Source organism: Necator americanus, chromosome X (assembly GCF_031761385.1).
Source record: "Necator americanus strain Aroian chromosome X, whole genome shotgun sequence".
Classification (NCBI taxonomy): domain Eukaryota; kingdom Metazoa; phylum Nematoda; class Chromadorea; order Rhabditida; family Ancylostomatidae; genus Necator; species Necator americanus.
Window position 1 is genome coordinate 28,829,985 of NC_087376.1, and position 17,846 is coordinate 28,847,830.

A 17,846-nucleotide genomic window follows, 5' to 3' on the forward strand; every position below is an offset into this window, starting at 1 on the left:
AGCTCACGTTCGGATTTTACTCTATTAGCAAACATGGACAATTTCTGAGCATGTAGAGAAATTTGATTTTTCTTGGTTGAACACCTGTGTAACCAGGCATATCAAAAAAAAAAACCAAAGTAATCTCTTTCTTCAAGCTCTTCTATTCCTGGACCCTCATTCATATAGATAATCCCTAATCCATTCCTTCCGCCCTCTTAACCCTTCTCAGCGCCTCTCGTGTCTATTATGTTATGGTATCTCTGTCAGAATGAGGTTGTCCGAGGTTTGAAGGTTATTAACAATCCGGATGTTACCTGGCAGATGAATAGTGAGTTTAGAGTAGAAACTTTTAACATGTTTAAATCCTCAACAAATGGGAAATTTGAGTGAAAACAGAAACCGCATGCAAACTGGAGAGAGACAGGCCTGCTAAGGGTTAATAGCTGTCTGTTTAAACTAGGAACAAGTTCGAGAGACTAACGTTTCTACAGGAAGATTGCCTTAAATTCTACAAAATTGACGACCTACATTCCGAAAGGATGCGGTGCGATCCGTTCGGACTTACTGACGGTCTTACCGACGCTCTGAAGTAAGTTGCTTTGCGGATGTCGCTAGAAGCAATCTTTTTTTCTTTCAAATTTAGAAATACAACTGTTCAAACACTTCCAATATTTGTATAACCTCCGAAATCCGTGTACGACAACGACTAAAACATCATGATCCCTTCATATTTGCATTTTTTGAAAGAAACGTGCGAAAGAGAGCGTGCGAAGTATTGAAAGCACACGTGACTGTAAAAGAGTGGTAGATCTAGTTCTTTTTTTTTAAAAATCAGATCCCGTTTCGGTTTCAGCTTCGTAGCTATTCTATGTCTCTTTTCTAGACTTTTCTGGATTTCACACGTTTCTGTCGTTTTCTTTGACTCTACGGGATTCAAAAGAAAATCCACTTTCACTCTGTACAATTGTGTTGTTGTAGACAAGGGCAGTTCATCAGAATGGGGAGCCTCAGGGCTTCCACACTCCTTCTCGCTACTTTATCATTAGGATTACTACAGTTATGTCGAGGTAACACTGCTTCTGCATAAGTGTCTTTTTCCTTCAATTTGACTCACACCTCCCTCCTTACAGGTCTTTGCACTCGAAATTTCTTTGCTCAACCAGTGATCTATGACAAAGCTATGGGTATTGATTTCTACTTTACTGGGTATGCTTTTTTTTCTTTTTTGTATCGTCGAAAAATTTGGTTTAAGCAAATTTCCGTCTTGTTTCAATGTTTCACGTAGAAAATGAAAATTAACCTGCGTTTCTGTCGCCCAATTTGTGTCGGAAAATTATTCCAGGAAACAAGTTGCATTATTGATTATTACCTACATGTATTAACAGTACATTTACACCAATGGAGAATTGTCATGTATAGCGATTGGTCTACAAAATGTTATCATGGTCTATCCAGATTATTTTCAGGATAAATATCGTATCAGTGAGTGCTTGTGCTGAGTTTTGTGGAGCAAGAAGGTTCTGTCGAACGGCCATCTTTAATTCTTTCACAAGGACCTGCGCGATTTCCTATGAATATACACTGAATTGCCGGTATAAAAATAATTTTATTAAGTATTTTTTGCATCTATAAATTATTATAAATTGTTTTATAGGTATAATAAGAATCGATATACGGATTTTGATGTGAGACACACGACAAGTCATTTGATTCAAGTGGCTTGTGTATCGAAATGCGACGATGAACGCTCTTCCCATAGTAAGTTTTCGGAATAGTCTCTTTTGAGGTCATCCGTAGTCAAACTCAATGCAACCCGACGATCATTTCGTGATCATGCAACCTCAATCTTTTCCTCAGTTATGGTTCATTGATCAGATCGTAAAATGATGTTTAAATCGTTCTATGGGATCCTCGAAAAGGAATTTACGATACTATCATGCGATTCAAAAATGTGACATATCGTTATCCGTTTCGTATCCAAAAATTACCATATTCGAATGTAGAATGTGATTCAGCGCGGCACAGTTCATAACTGTAAAAACAGTTTATTTCCAATGATCGGCTTACCATAACTTGTGCCGAATATGTAGTAATTGTGCCAGATAGATAGCAAAAATAACGGATCCAGGAGGGTGACATATGTTGCAGTACTGCGCACCGGAGTCTAATCATTACTTTTCTTCAAAGTATGGGTTACATCTCTAATCGCCCAACAGATTCATCGGCGGTGTATAAAATTTCCTCCAAACTTCCTAAATTATATAGTACTGGAATAATTCTAAACAATATGATTGTAGTAAATTTTATATGTAAATAATAAATGTAATATAAACACTACATGTATGATGTAATCTAATATGAAAATCTAAAACAATGTAATATAAATACTCCATATGAGATATATGTTGAAAATCCTTGCTAATTCCCTTCCAGAAGAATATAGTTTTTTTTTCTTCTCGTTAGCCGATTCATTTGCCTTCGTTCCACTGGAAAGAGACTGAGGGCATTGGTACGGTTGTTCGGAGGAATTAACGACAGTTCACTAGCACAAAAATTCAGTGAAATTTTAAAATACTGAAAACCATAACGTTGTACGGATTGTTGTCTTTTTTTCCTGTAAATTTTCTTTTAAATTAATCTCGTAATGCCACATTTAGTGCCATTAACGACGGCAGAAGGTGCGGAACTTCCGCAAACATTGAAAAAGGTAGAGCTGATCACTGGTGAGCCACACGATGGAATTCATGGTTCCAACACGTCACCAAAGGAAATACGTTTGGCAACGCAACTAAGGATGTCCTCAAACGTGCCGACGGAAAAAATTCGGAACAGAGTGTCTACGGCGAACGATTCGCGAACACTGCTAGTCGAGGATGCCTTCGTTGATTCCTTAAAGAAAAGCGGTAAGTTTTGAGTCTATAATGGAATGTGAGCGTAAATGTAGAAGAATTAAAACTTCTAGTCTAAACGTTCTATTTTGTTTAAGAATAAGGATCATTTTATTTTTATTTTCTTTTGAAATATGTGTTGGTTCATAAGTGTTCAACCTCATCTTAACATCCCTTGATCATAATTTTCCAATTATAGGAAACGTTTCAAGAGATTACCAGATCTATTCCTTTTAGTAAATGCCCTATCAAAATCGTCCTTAGTTTTTTTCGTCGTCTATCGTCGCCGTCGTCGTCTTGGGTTTTCTACAGTTTTTCAGTAATAATTGGTCACAACTGCCTGGCGATTCATCGCAAGCATATCATTAACCTTTTTTATAAGCTATTTTGTGTCGACATTCCATAACAACCTGTTGTTTTCCAAACAGCAAGCAAAAAACAAACTTCGGAAAATTACGGAGGAACGGACAATTGTGATCTCATATTAAATTGATTTCCCCATTGTTAAATTCATCAATTAGGGCTCCTGTCTTGAGAAGTTTCAAGAGAACCAATCTTTAATAATCTTAAGTAATTTAAGAATTATTTAGATTTAGTGAATCTGTGTAACATATCTCGAGGTTTTATTTATTCGATGATTTAAGGATCTTCCTTAGTTTGTTTCCGAACGATTGAACATCGATATTTGCTGGGAGGATCGTTCGAACAACACAGCGATACTACCATTGATGAATGCAGGTGAGTTCAAAATCCTCTTACTTACCCTTAAATAAGATTTAGTATGATGCAATTCTTAGAACAATTTTCATAAAAACAGATGCAATCATAAGGTTTTGGTTTTTTTTTGGTTTTTTTTTTAGGTTTAACATGAGGACTAATATTACACCGCTATGAAAGAGCGAGTTGAATATTGTAAGAGTATCCAGGAAAAAAATAGAAAGAAAAAAGAAAGACGGTGTGTGTGTGTATGTGTGTATGTGTGTGTGTCTGTGTGTGTGTGTGTGTGTGTGTGTGTGTGTGTGTGTGTGTGTGTGTGTGTGTGTGTGTGTGTGTGTGTGTGTGTGTGTGTGTGTGTGTGTGTGTGTGTGTGTGTGTATATATATTGCAGCGGATGCGTCGCTATCACGTGGTTGAACGTATTCGGTGACGATTGTGATCATTTCAATACAATCCTAAATATTCTAAGATAAAATGGTTTTCATTGGAGATCCAGACTCATCCCGATTTCCCTAAAACCTTTTCCTGGGTGCGATAATTCGTAGCACTTTACACTCGCCGAAAGTTCTTTCTTGAAAAAAAAATCGACTTCCAAAATTGCAAAACTTTGCATTTCGGATGACATGGACTTGATCGTCAGGCTGCGCTACGCACACAGATGGCGAAACGATCTCCTGGAAATTGTTGAAAATTTTTCAAATCCGCTTGTTAATCCGTTATTTCACATTATTTGCACAATATGCATCATGTACTTTTTCAGAGGCAATATAGTGTTAATACAGTGTTTATCCATAACTAATAATCCACGAAAAAACGTCAAACATCGGTCACATTCAATGAGAAAGGATGATACTGAGAGGTTTGAGGAGAATGTTCAGAATTTTTTTGCGCCCTCCTCTTCTCCGCATAGATCGTTCTCCTTTATCCCTCACTGCCGTCACAGTGTAACTGTGTGGTACTTTGACAATTTAAACACTGCTAAGGTAAATTGTTGCTGTTTTGGATGAGTTCATGATCCGTAGGCTGATCATTCTAACTAGTTTCTTTTTAAATGACTGATTAGCGAAAAAGAGTTAGCAACATGATTTCAATCCTCATACTCACTCCTATAACTTACCAGTACTATAACTTTCTACTTTATACGTCGTGCTGTAACTTCACTACGGGTCAATTGTGTGTTTTTGTAGAGGTTGAGGTGATTTTCCCTTCTCTTTCATCAAGATGGACAATTTTTCACCTGAATATTTTCTATGGATCCACAGAAAAATATTTTATACTTGTATTTGAGCTCATGACTACTATGCATCATGCGTTACGCTCTTCCTTTAACGTACACTATCAAAATCCTCTCTCACACTTTCAAATTTATATTTCAGATGTCTTTGTGCAGAAACATACTCTGCTACGCGTCTTCATCACTGCCGATCTTTCCAATGGTATAATAAATCCGGAAAATGTACTCTTAACAGAGGCTCTCATATGGGGAAATATGATCTCATTGAGGATTTAGAAGCAACTTATCAATTCGTTAGCTGTGAAGTTCAAGGTGGAAACGTTTTTATCTTCTACAAATATATTTTCATTAATCGATGGATCTATTACTTTCAGTGCTTCTCGGTGTAGCCAACAAAGTATGTAACGAAGATGGAAAAGCTGTAGGATTTAACGGGACTGGTCAGATCGTCATTAATTTTTCACTTCTTTAATTCTTCCAAAATCAATCTATTTAAGAGGAAACTCTAGCTACGACTTCATTGCCGAACATTAAAAAATCAAGCGGTGATACTTTCCCTGGTAAGTCTCGAAATCTTCTTCGTTCAGGCATGAGGAAACGTTTTCTGATCAATTTGGTTCAGAAATTCGTACAACTATGTGGAACTTTATGACAGAACCGTCAACAACATCGTACACTACCGTAACGACGGAGACTGCAGAGACTACAACCTCTACCGTTCATCCAGTGGAAAAAATAACATCCACAGAAAGTTCAGAGATGGACGTTGAATCTACTACTCCAACGGAAATTACAACGACTGAATCAATAACAAGCACTGTATCATTGCCTTCTGAACCCAGTACCACAGAAGAAGAACATCAAGAGGTCACGGAACCTCCGAATACAACGGAAGTTGAAGCTGAGAGTTCGCCGATAACAATGATAACGACTACTTCTCCAGAAGAGAGCCTTCCGGGGAAAGAGAGTGAAAGGGAGACTCCCTCGTTTGAAATAGGTACCTTATTCTTCTGTGTTCTCCTTAGAATTTATTTGAATCAAAAATAAATTTGTACTTGTAGAAAATTTTTACAAAAGAATGCTTGGATAGAAATTTGCTGAATTTCTTCCAGAAACCACAGATTTTTTATTTTTAAACTTGTTTTCCCTGTTTTCAAGTGCAGAAGTTCTTTTTTTCGACTGCTAATGTTGTGTCTCATATTGATTGAGGCCATCTATGCCCTCAATGCTTATAAGGAAGCAGAAAATACCAATATGCTGTATTTTCAGGACAAATACGCATGAAAGCTTTTTTGGAATTCAGCTTCTTTCTTCAAATCGAACAGTTCGAGAGATGATTAAATTAGCCATTGATGCATAATATCATCCAACCATACTATTTTTACTATTTTATGTTGTTCGATGTCTATAATTTTTATCTGTTCTTCGATATTCTTAAAGGATTTTTGAGCGTAGTCATTGCGTTGCATCAATCTTTTTTTTTTCGTTTAAGACTTGGTACTGTTCAAGAATCTTTTCATTTCAGTGAGAAATGGCTGTTTCGAGGAAATCTCCGGATACATAATGACCAACGTCGCTGGTGGACTCGAACATGATGTTTCCATAGAGGAATGCAAATGTTTCTGTGCAAATAGCAAGTAGGGTGACTTCTATAATCCCCATATAAAGTTTTAGCCGTCAAGTTCCCAATTTGTTCTTCTACTCTTCGGTTACAAATTAATACTTCCAGAACTTCTCGACGATACTCATTTTCATGTCTATCAGCCACATACTATCCTGATGAACGTGATTGTATTCTGAATCTGGATGATCGAAATAGAAGTCCTCAACTTCTGGAAAAACAAACCGATATAACCGTTACTTACATCGGAACAACGTGTGGAAAAGGTGTGGTTGTTTGAAAGACATTTTTTGTGCGTTCGGCGCCCTCAATTTCCTTACGGAAACGCCTACATCGAGCCGGTTTGCGAAAAAAAAAACATCCCTAGGAAGAAAAAGAACGCCTCATCACGTGAACGTGAATTTCGTGAACTTGTCTTCGTATAATCCGAAATCATCTAGGATTCATTAAATGTGGATAAAGATTTCAAATCCTAACTTTTGCAATACTGCAATTGACAATATTTTGAAGCCAATCAATTTTTAATGCATTTTTTCAGCGCTTTCCACAGCATACGTCACAAAACTGACTGCGACTGCGTGACCATCAGAAATCAATTTTGATAAAATCCTAGCAAAATGCCAGCCTTTTTCCAGTTCTCGTTCAAAGCCTCATACATCAAAAAATCCAGTTCTCTTAAGTGACGGATAACATAGAGCGCCCGCTGACTTTTAAATGTAGAAAATCCCGAATTCGGCGCACATGACCACAATCGAAGTGGCTACATCCGAGAAAGTGAGGATCAGCCTATTGCTGAAGAAAATCGGTCCTCAACAATCGTCAAGCGGTCGGGCTTTTAACTCATCGCTAGGGATTCTCAGAGGGAGTCTATTCGTTTTATTTAAGGGACTACTGAGTATAAAGTTCTTAGAAACATTGCCAAAACGTAAACAGTCTTTCCGGTCCGGGCTAAAAGTACATGAGAAGTATTTCGTTAACTTTTAGACTAGAAAAGCGAAATTCTCAATTTCTCGGACTTCTTTCCTTTTAATTTCACATTTAATAGTTCAATGTGGTCTCAAACTGTTCCACTTTTTACCTTTTCCTTCATTTACGGACTTGCTGGGTGTCTACGGTAGTCCAGCTTTAGTGCCGTAATGGTTATACAATATTTCTTTGGTGGTTCAAAAGCTACAGCTAAGGAGACATTTTTACGAGTAATTCTCAATAAATCTTAGTATTTTTCTCAAAAAAAGAAAATATTGGGAGTAATGGATTTTTTTTAATTTCTGGATCATTTATAGAAGCCAACTGCTTACTAAAAAAAGCAGCCAACATATATTAATATCAGTTAGGTGCAGTTATTGAAAATTCGAAGAATTCCTCAGTGCTACATAAATACAGTACTCTCTACCTACGCAATTGTAGTAGACCTTCTAATTTTACTTTCTCAGTCTCTGTTCGCTTAAGGACCAGTTGCGTTTGCAGAGAGCTCACAGCTTCTTTTTCAGTCCTGTACTAATTATTTTAATAATGCTCGGAATTTTTCGTCTTTACAGCTGCTAAACATAAGTATGAATTCATCTGTGAATTAAATATTCAGATCAACTTTGATCATAAATACTTACCAAGTTCATGTTGAGAGACCTCCTTCTTTATTGTGCTTTCGCTCCATCTAAACCTGTTCTACTGTTGTCTCCTCGATTCATAATTGCCTCTCGGGCACTTTCTCAGCTTTCACTGTGAATTTTTTTACTGCTTCTTCCAAAATTTTTCTTCCGTTATCTAAACTGTTCCACATTTGAACACTTGTGATATGTATAGCTTTAAAGGCAGCATCCCACGAATCTGAGGTGGTGCGGATTTCAAGTGGAGTATTTGTACACGGGATAGTAGATTGTGGAGAGGAGTGTGATTTCGTCTACTCCTTTCTAATTGCCGTAAAAAACGGCCCGGAAGATGCGCGAGTGCACAATGGTGGCGCGCTCCAATCGAACTCCTTCTAGAAAATAGTGCGCCAGAACGCTCGAAGCCGTATCTTCCGGGCCGTTTTCTACGGCAATTAGGAAGAAATGAACGGAATCACCCTTCTCTCAATAACCTACGATCCCGTATCTACGTATACGAATACTCCACCGGAAATCCGCACCACTCCAGATTTGTGTGGTGATCCCTTTAAGTTATTGTTTAAATTATGGGCTTCATTCCTTGAGCACAAAGAGCTGTATCTGCAAAAAGTGAATAATCAAAAGCGGTTAGAAACATTTCGAAGAAAAGAGCTGAAAATTATTTGGATACAGGAAAAAATTTCTATCGCACCAGGTTTTGGATGCATTCCGGATGAGGGATGATCATTAGAGGATAGAAGACTTATGGTAGTCCTGTAGTCCTATTGCCCATTTAACTGTTGTTTAAAATAATTACAATGTGGTAGAGTTCAGCTTAGCGGCAAATGTTGTAGTTTTTCGATCTTGAAATGATGAAGAATGCTCCCGCTCATCTGAAAGGAATTGATCAACCCCATCAAGTATTTTATCCTATTATCCTTAAAGTTATCCATGAACCACATTTTCCAGATGAAACGATCGCTTCGCTTGCCAATAGTTCACTTGATGCAAATTGTAGAGGAACCACATCCGCTCCAACGACGACAATGACACCAATGAAGCGTAAAATGGGAGGTTCGTATGTGTTCTTATAATTTTTGATTTTTTTTAAACAAAAAAAAAATACTAACTTGGAATCGTTCCGGAAAAAGATTAGGATTCCATTTCAACTGATTCATTTCGATATCGGTCAGGGAAAGAAATCCACTAAACGTATGCATAACGTACGAGAACGTTCACGCAAACGACAAAAAAAGCGTTGCTGTAACTGGTGCATTGTTCGTAAGTGTTCCCACAAATTTGCTCCGTTCACAGTGCGCCCAGCGTTACTCGATAAAAGGAGGTCAAGTAATAACCTTATTGTATGTGATTGACATAAATCCACTATTACTGCCCTGATTCTTTAAGAAAATCATACAGTCATACCATTCATACCGTTTGTATTTGATGCGTTCAGACCCATATTTTTCCGCTTCCGACATTTTTATACTGTACTATACCGTAGTTGTTGTTCCTTTTATAGTTATAAATACATCGAAGGAAGGAGAGAGAGAGAGAGACGAACGAGGTAGAGGTGCTGATATTGAGTAGCGCTGCAAAAAGAGCAATATTGAAATAAAATCAAGTACCCACCATTATAATTCTCTGCGCTACGCGAAACCCTCGTATTCATCTACGGAGTGCCACCTAACTTCGACAGAGTTGAGGAAGCTCATGAACTGTATCGAAGATGATAGAATTGTTTAGAAAAAAGATCGATAGAATAGTTTAGAAAAATAGAATACGCATGTAGGTTCCCAACCGGTTTTTTTTTTCAAAATTGTTGTCATCTTCTGATTTCGGTCGCAGTATGCATTCTGGGTTAAGGATTTCACTACTTTATTCCATAGAATTAGTCGTATCTTAATATGTGTTAGTTTATCTCCATAATTTAAAAAATACGAACACTGTGGGCAACTATCCAATTAATTTTCTGATCATTATTCTCAGTGATCGTCTCATAGATGTACAGAGATCCAGGCAGTCTCCTTTTTTCCTGCTTGATTTTTTTTTCCTGATGATTTTTATTTCCAGCAAATTCAGATGACTGTTTCCTTGAGTTCTCCGATTTTGTTCTCGAAGGCACAGCATTGGCCATTGAGACTTCTATTTCTGTGCAACAATGTAAATGTCGTTGTATTAGAGGAGAATCGACGTAAGAATGAAGGATTTATCCAGAAAACAAATGTTAACTTCACTTCTATTGTTAAGGTATGGAGAAGGTTGTCAATCATTCGAGTACTATTTCGACAGTAACACATGCCTTATTAATAAGCAAAACAGGTAAACTTATCATTTCATTTCAGGATTATCCATGTCTTTTAGCAGGAAATTTCGCACCGTTAAAAACAAAAGAACGAGTACGAAGATGGCAAAGGAGCCATTTAGAATGCGCTGCCAACGATCCATACAATGTGGGTGCAGAAGAAAGTATTTCTTTCTTCTGGAATTTTTGATAGAATCAGATCAGTCACTCATACTCAATTCATATACGTACCTTTACATGATTTTAGCGCTCACAATGCAGCTGAATTGAAGGCACGTAATTTAATATATTCATATAATTAGTACTCTGTAGAGCTTACTAGTAATACTTTATTGGGGTGGGTGTAGCGCAGTGTTCTGGTTGTTCTGCCACAAGTTGTTCTGGGCGTACTTGTAAGACAAAAAAAAGGATGTAACGCAGTTGGCCAGAGGTCCGTTGTAGCTACACGGTTGATGGTTCGAAACCTCCCTAGTGCAGACCGGGTCTTTCATCCCTCCGGAGTCGATAAATTGGTACAAGGCCTGTCTGAGAACACTAACTTGATTATCTATGACCTCAGTGATTCCGAATTGCAGTCATACGCGTTTGTGGATCCCAAACGAATTTATACGTCAGAGACATCATTTTTAGTTAATCCTTCAAAGAATTTCCCAGGTTCTCAACTCCAGAACATTTCAACTTCGTCCCAAACTCTCCACCACGTAGTTATTTCGAGCAGAAATGTGCTACACGAGGTAAGACATCAAACAACTTCGTTAATGACACAATACACTCTAGTTATTAATTGAACAATTAAATTAATTCATTCTCAGAGAGCGAAGTTCAATGCAAAAACATTAGCACCTCAGAGGTTCAGTATTTCACGGAATCGTTTCAGTAGAATGAATAAGAAATATGTTGGATATAAAATGAATTAGGCGCTGTTCCATTAACTTTGATTTGCAACTGAATTATAACCACTTTGAACTATCATATTCCAGAATTTTAGGGAATTTTTAGAAAAAAGAAGCGGAAACAATAAAGCCAGTAATTCTTCTTCCAAAAAAAACATTCTAAATTTCGTACGTATTTCAACGATTGACAAGAAGTCTGTTGAGTTACGAAAAAATTCCTGTTTTGGATTGCGAGAATTGTTCCCTGTGAAACCACATTAGGAAAGAAAAGCCATTTGTAAGCAGAAAAAAATAGATCAAATTGAGAAAGATGTTATGCGGATTATTTCTATCTCACTAGAACAAACTCGGTGTAGTTGTAATAGAAAGGATTTCTATTACAACTACACCGAGTAATAAGTAAAAAGGATGTAATAGAACTAATAGAAAGAATTTCTGGTCTATTTGGTGATCAAATTTGTGATTTCCGAATTCAAAATTTTTTTCTGAACTATTTTTCGAGGAATTTTTCGATTTTTTTTTCGAACGTTTACATTTTTACATTCGAACATTTTATTTGGTTGCTAATTGCTAACTACTGATTTTGGTTGTCCTTGTATCTGGTCCTTTTTGCTGCATTCAAAACAAATATGAATACAAATATGGATAGAACAATAAATATTTATAATACATAGTAATAAATGAGTACGAACAAGAATAAGTTTTGATTTATAAATAGGCAAATAAATAAATAGATTTGTCACATTAATGGAAGCGCTGCGAAGAGTTTCTGTCAGTTTGGTTTTTTTTTTTTAATATAGTCAAAAATTGAAAAGGTTAGGTTTCGACTTAGTTTGACCTATAGATTTTCACTAACAAGAAAAAATTGGATTTATTAAGTAATAATTGCAGATGAAATTCGCAAGAAATACCTCGCAGAATATTGCGCAACCGACTCTAATGATCTACAAGACAATAAAGTCGGTGTTGAAGGAAATCCAAGCGAGGTAAAAAGTTAAAAAATGCTAACATGCCCTAAATGATATTGTTAATTAAGAACATCCACGTAATTTAGTCGAAACGCGAGGCAAATGAAAATGAATTTGAAGAAACCAGTAGCATACCGATTACGAGTACATCTAGAGCACACTTTACGGATAGTAAAATTGTGGAGGTCCCTAGGTTTACTACTTCGAAGAAGACGTTATTAATCGAAGGAGATGCTGGTCAGGTGAGAATAGAAATTTTTCAGAACGTAACTGTAAACAATAAATGTTTTGAGGAAAATAAAATAGAAACAATTTGTAATTCTTAGGCCGAAAAGACTACAACCATACCTTTTCCATCAACTGTGACAATGGTCTATAAGAGGGTAAAATTATAGCTACTGTATCGCCTATCGACTCTGTATCCTACGTTGTAGCAAAAATTTTCCAGGGAAACCCCAAACCACCTAAGTGGAATAGCGACAGTCGAACGAGTGGTGGCTTAAATTCGCATGTTGATGAAAACAAACAAAAATCCACAGCCTACGAAATTCCCGAAGCCGAAAGTGAAGAGAGTCAAACTCGCCGACGAAAAAATCGCAAACATCGTACGACCGCAGCTCCTCCAACACGAAAACCGAAACTGAAACGATACATAGTGGTGAGATATTTCAGCAAAAGGGTACCAGCCAAAAAAACATTTTAAATAATGTCAAGATGAATATTTAGAGAGCCTATGTGAACAAAAATATACCGGAAACAGATGGTCTGGATGAAAGGGAGTTTGATAAGATTATTGAATTAGAACTGGTAAGTTTACATTAATAGTATATTATAAAACGCAATAATAATAATAATAATCGTAAACTTCAGAGGAAATCTCATTTGTTAACTTGGCACTTTCTTTGTTCAATTTCCTGATTTCCCACGATTTTCTCGCATTTATGAATAATTTGAAGAGAAATGCTTGCGTTTTCAATGGTAACACATTGCGCAGGATAAAATAAATGAAAATGAAAAATGAAAAAAACACGCAATACCTCACCAATCCGGCCTTTTCGAAGCATTAACATTTGTGGCTTTTTTGAAGAAACTGGAAAACATTTTCAATTTTCAGACATTCTGAGCACGTACGCATTGACGTTCCCCACATGAGTTTTTCCAATTCACAAATCATTTTTTAAATTAATCTTTGATAATTGATCTAATTTGCATATTGGTGCATCTCTCGTACTCTTTTCCCTTGGGGGTGTTACATTATTCCAAGAAAGTGAGCTCAACACATTTATGCAATCTTCTTGGAACAAAAATCGTATCCAGGTCAGGGACTGACGTCTGTGGTAATCAACTATTACTCGTTAGATATCTATCGTAACAGTTATCTTGTTAAAAGATGCTGCAATAGAGTTGCCGAATAATGGATCAAATCTCAGAGATCAACCCTTTTTCTTGGAACTCCTCAATTCCACCCACTACAAAATCTGCTTTTTTAAGTAATACCGTATTATTTGAAAATTAAATGCCATTTCCAGCCCGATGATTACAAAGGTGACCCTTCCAAGTTTGTACCGCCTTTGGATGCAGAGGATGTGTAAGTAAACTTTTCAAGAAAATAACGTATTAAATAAGAAATAATTTGTTTGGTCTTAAAGAGTAGTACAATATCCATCACGTCTTTCTGGAGTCAGAAGTGTAAAATTTGACACAAAAAGAAAAAAGTGGCTGGAAGAAGATGTGACGACAACGACAACGACTACAACTACAACTTCTACGGTTTGTCAATCACTTAATATTATTAACCGTAGCTCGAATTTTTAATGAATAAAATGCACAAAATATAATCAAGTAATATAATAAAACGTAGAATGCAGATTTTTAATCAGTAAAACTTTAGTTTATTCTGAGCTTACGTTTTCGAATAAAACTGTACCTTCACTCAAAATATTTCGTCCAGCAAATTTTTTAAAAAAAATAGTTCGATTTAGCACACCCCACTACTTCGAACTATTCGGTACTAGTTTCAGTCAGCTGAGAAGGATACAAACTTGGTTTTTTCGTGTGTTAGTTGCGCAGATCTGTGTGAAACCTTCGAGATTTGTGCAAATTACACAGTTGCCCTCAAAAAGTTTCGTCGGATCGAAAATATTGCCGAAAAGAAAATATTACGCTTGGGAACTACACGAAATTATCGTATAAACGTTCTCAATTAGAGAACATTAACGATAAGTCGTAAAAGGGAAGTCAAATAAATTTTATTACTTTCTGATAACCGTTCATTTCTGATAAACATATACTGGAGTACAATTCTAAGTGGTTATTGGAAAATTTCACTGCAGTTATTTTTAAAAGTTCTTACTATTAATCATTTTAGACAACTACCAAAGCTCCGGATTTCACTCCACCGTCAGCGCTCGTTTATCCTTCCGTAGGACGCTGTACTTACAGTGCTATGTATCAAACAGCTTTCCAGGGAACTAAATTAATCAGAAGTATTTATGTGAAAAGGTAAATTATAATTATTGTTTATTGGTTTTCTTTTTGCAAAGTTATAAAGTAGTTTACAATGTAGATGTGTTTTTTGTCGCCATGAATATTTCTGAAATATAATAACTCAGGATTGGGTGGGTGTAGTGTAGCGGTTAGAGGTTCCGCTTCCGGCACGATCGATCGTAGGTTCGAATCCGCCCTAGTGCTCACCAAGCCTTTCATCCCTCCGGGGTCGATAAATTGGTACCAGACTTGTCTGGGAGGATAAAAGCACTGACTTGACTCATCGGCTAGCCACCGTAAGTCATTGTATAGGGCAGTTACGCGATCGTGAACCTCAACGATTCTGAATTGAAGTGAGCGTGGGAGCGCATCCCAAGCGGATTGGTTAACGCCAGAAACTTAACTTTATAATAACTCAGGATTAGGAAAAAAAACAAACTAAATGAATTATTTAGCATTTATGTTTCGAATATTTGTTTAGTATTGCTACGCTCATTTCTACAAGAAATAAACACAACGGTTTTTATACTTTTAATAACAGAAGGCAAGAAAACATATGTATAAAAGTAAAATAAAATGGTATGTTTTCTAATATTTATATTACAGTGTATGTATAAAATATAATGTAAGTATTATAAGGTGTATAAAGAACAAACAAATGGATTTTTTCCAGTCCTGGCGACTGCTTCGCCGCTTGCTATGCTCACGGTTGCCGTTCCGCAAATCTTATATCGAACGGTAAGCACTTCCTCTTCCGGTTTCTTCGAATGTCTCGAAATTTTCTCTTCTACCCTTTCTTTTTCTCTTTCTTTTTCAAATCTAGCTTCAACAACATTTGTAACGTTTTCTTTGTAGGATATCTAATTTTCATTCAGATAAAATTACAATTTACAAGTAGTAAACATAGTGTTTTTTGCAGCTAATTTACTGTATTATAAATCGTGAAGTTTTCGATGACTGTTTAAGGAGCGATGAACACATGTGAACTGTATCGTGACTCAATAATCGACTATCGTAGCATTGGTATGATATCCTACGATGGTTCAACCGTCTACTTTGATGGAATTAAATGCGATGGACCGTAGTTACGTACCGTTTTACATCGTATATACGCTTGTGTGTCATTACCATTCATATATACATATTACTATGTAGTAACGAACGAATCAGTTGTCTGTAAACTATCGTACGAATAGAAATTTATGTAGCATCGAAAACCGTTCAACGTATGTGCCTAATAGTAGTTAGTCACCTTACTACTATATGTATTGGTCGTTTTTGTGCAAATTTTTACGGGTTCTTTTTTTTCCCATTACTTAGTCGGAGTTGTGGTAATCATACAATGCTTTTGACATCTGAACATCATATACTGTTATCGAACGAATCTTATAAACATGTGTTGCTCAGGATACAGTGAAAATAAATTATTTATATCTACAACATGTCTTATAATTTCAATACCAATTTGTTTTGTTGCGATTGTTGTGTATTCAATTTAAAAAAAATAAAATAATGCAATTTGAATACGGTCATCCGATGTATAATAGTAATGCCTCATGTGGAGATGCAAATTAAGCGGCGAATAGCGAACAAATTAAGATTGGTAGAACGACGGGATTGTTTTTTCCTCCGTAACTCATCCAGTCTTATAAAGGAGCATTTGCGGAGGCAAAATTCACATTCACATAACATTAATATTATCGCTTTCTCTGTTCATAGTACAGGGAATTTAATCGCTACTACTATCCTCCCTACCGTTCGTTCATCGTAATTATTAAAAATCACCACTTATTTTGTATAGCCTGGAGTGGGCAGCTGTTTGAATTCGATGTATACATTATTTTCTAAAATCTTACACAATTTGTCGAAAAAAAAAACTTGGTTCTTTGTAAGAAGTTCAACAAGACAAAGTTTCTCACAAAGAACCATACATAAATCAATTTCGAATCCTGGAAAATCACTCCAGTTGTACTTATCGCTTAGTTTTTTTTCTATTCTTCGTAAGTAGTGAGTGCAGTTCGAGAAATAAAAGAAGTAAAAGAAAGAGAAGTAAAGGAAGTAGAAATGAATGATGTCTTCGTGCGTTACCTTTTTATTGAATTTTCGCTTTTCCTTAACAATTATTCAACACTGCATTTTATTTACAAACAATACCATCATATAGTAGTAGATATAACTTGCCTTATTTTTTTTCTCTCCAAAAATTCGAGTGCACTGAAAATTTTTGCTCAATACTACGTTAAACTTAATTAAAACTGAATCTTTTAACAAAAAATAACAAAGAAATAAAAAGAAACAAAGGAAACAGTGCGTATGCCACCAATACTTTAACGTTAATCATTTCCTAAACCTTGAATTTCCTAGTTTTTTTTGAGCACTCCTCATACAGTAACTAGTATACTCTGTTCTAACTCAGTAGTTACTTGTTATATACGTAAAAATATTCATCTTTCCTTCGAGTGCTGGAAAAAAACTTTTTTTAACATAAGTGAACCAAGAAACCTAGACATATGGCTCGATATTTTGCAAAAAAAAAAATTAAATAATCATCTGCCATATTTTAAAGGGCAACCTTTTTCCAATAACATAAGTGAACCAAGAAATGAAAAATTACTATCTACTGGCTATCGACTCATCATTTCTATGAATGAAAGAGTCATGAATTTTTTTGTACTGCTCGAACTTACCATTTCCCAAGCACATTTGCTCTTTTGAACATTAAAAAACATTAGCTTAAAAGCATTTGTAACTTCTTTTCTAATCAGACAGAATTTTGTGTTTTGCCTAATTGAGGTTGGAATATTATCAAATTGTCAACGTAGATTCGTGAAGTTTACGCTTCAACAAGTCGTTCTTCACCTGCGTGTTTTATTACTATTACTGATTAGTAAAATTGATTACAGCGAATCATATTACCCGCTAAACAACATTCAGCGTATAGGTAAAGTCTGTTAGGACGTTTATTGTACTGCACATGAACTTACCCTTTTCTAAGTACATTTGCTCTTTAATATATTAAATATTTAAAAAAAAAACATTGGTTTAAATCATTTGTAACTCCTTATCTAATCATAGAGGTATCTATTTTCAATCAGTGATTTTTTTTTGAATTTTTGCTAGATTCTTGTTTTGAACAGCACCCATAAATACTGGCTATCACAGTAT

The 17,846-nt window shown here is 35.9% G+C and overlaps 1 protein-coding gene across 2 annotated transcripts; it reads left to right on the forward strand.

Annotated features, from left to right (window-relative positions):
- Positions 1-521: 521 nt before the first annotated feature.
- On the forward strand, positions 522-15,766 carry RB195_025810 (uncharacterized protein; the record flags this gene model as incomplete). 2 transcript variants are annotated; one of them, XM_064214113.1, is made up of 27 exons in its annotated part: positions 522-571; positions 961-1,049; positions 1,113-1,188; positions 1,449-1,574; positions 1,637-1,740; positions 2,640-2,885; positions 3,515-3,608; positions 4,964-5,133; positions 5,196-5,261; positions 5,319-5,381; positions 5,444-5,818; positions 6,347-6,458; positions 6,551-6,708; positions 8,998-9,102; positions 10,102-10,222; positions 10,279-10,350; positions 10,988-11,067; positions 12,118-12,212; positions 12,281-12,436; positions 12,521-12,577; positions 12,643-12,852; positions 12,921-13,001; positions 13,724-13,782; positions 13,844-13,964; positions 14,563-14,696; positions 15,355-15,419; positions 15,648-15,766. In XM_064214113.1, 27 exons carry the CDS (start codon positions 522-524, stop codon positions 15,764-15,766), a joined length of 3,204 nt encoding a protein of 1,067 aa, XP_064069994.1. The 2 variants fall into 2 exon arrangements, with proteins under 2 accessions (XP_064069994.1, XP_013309424.2); XM_013453970.2 differs by lacking the exon at positions 522-571 and having other exon boundaries at positions 980-1,049.
- Positions 15,767-17,846: the final 2,080 nt, after the last annotated feature.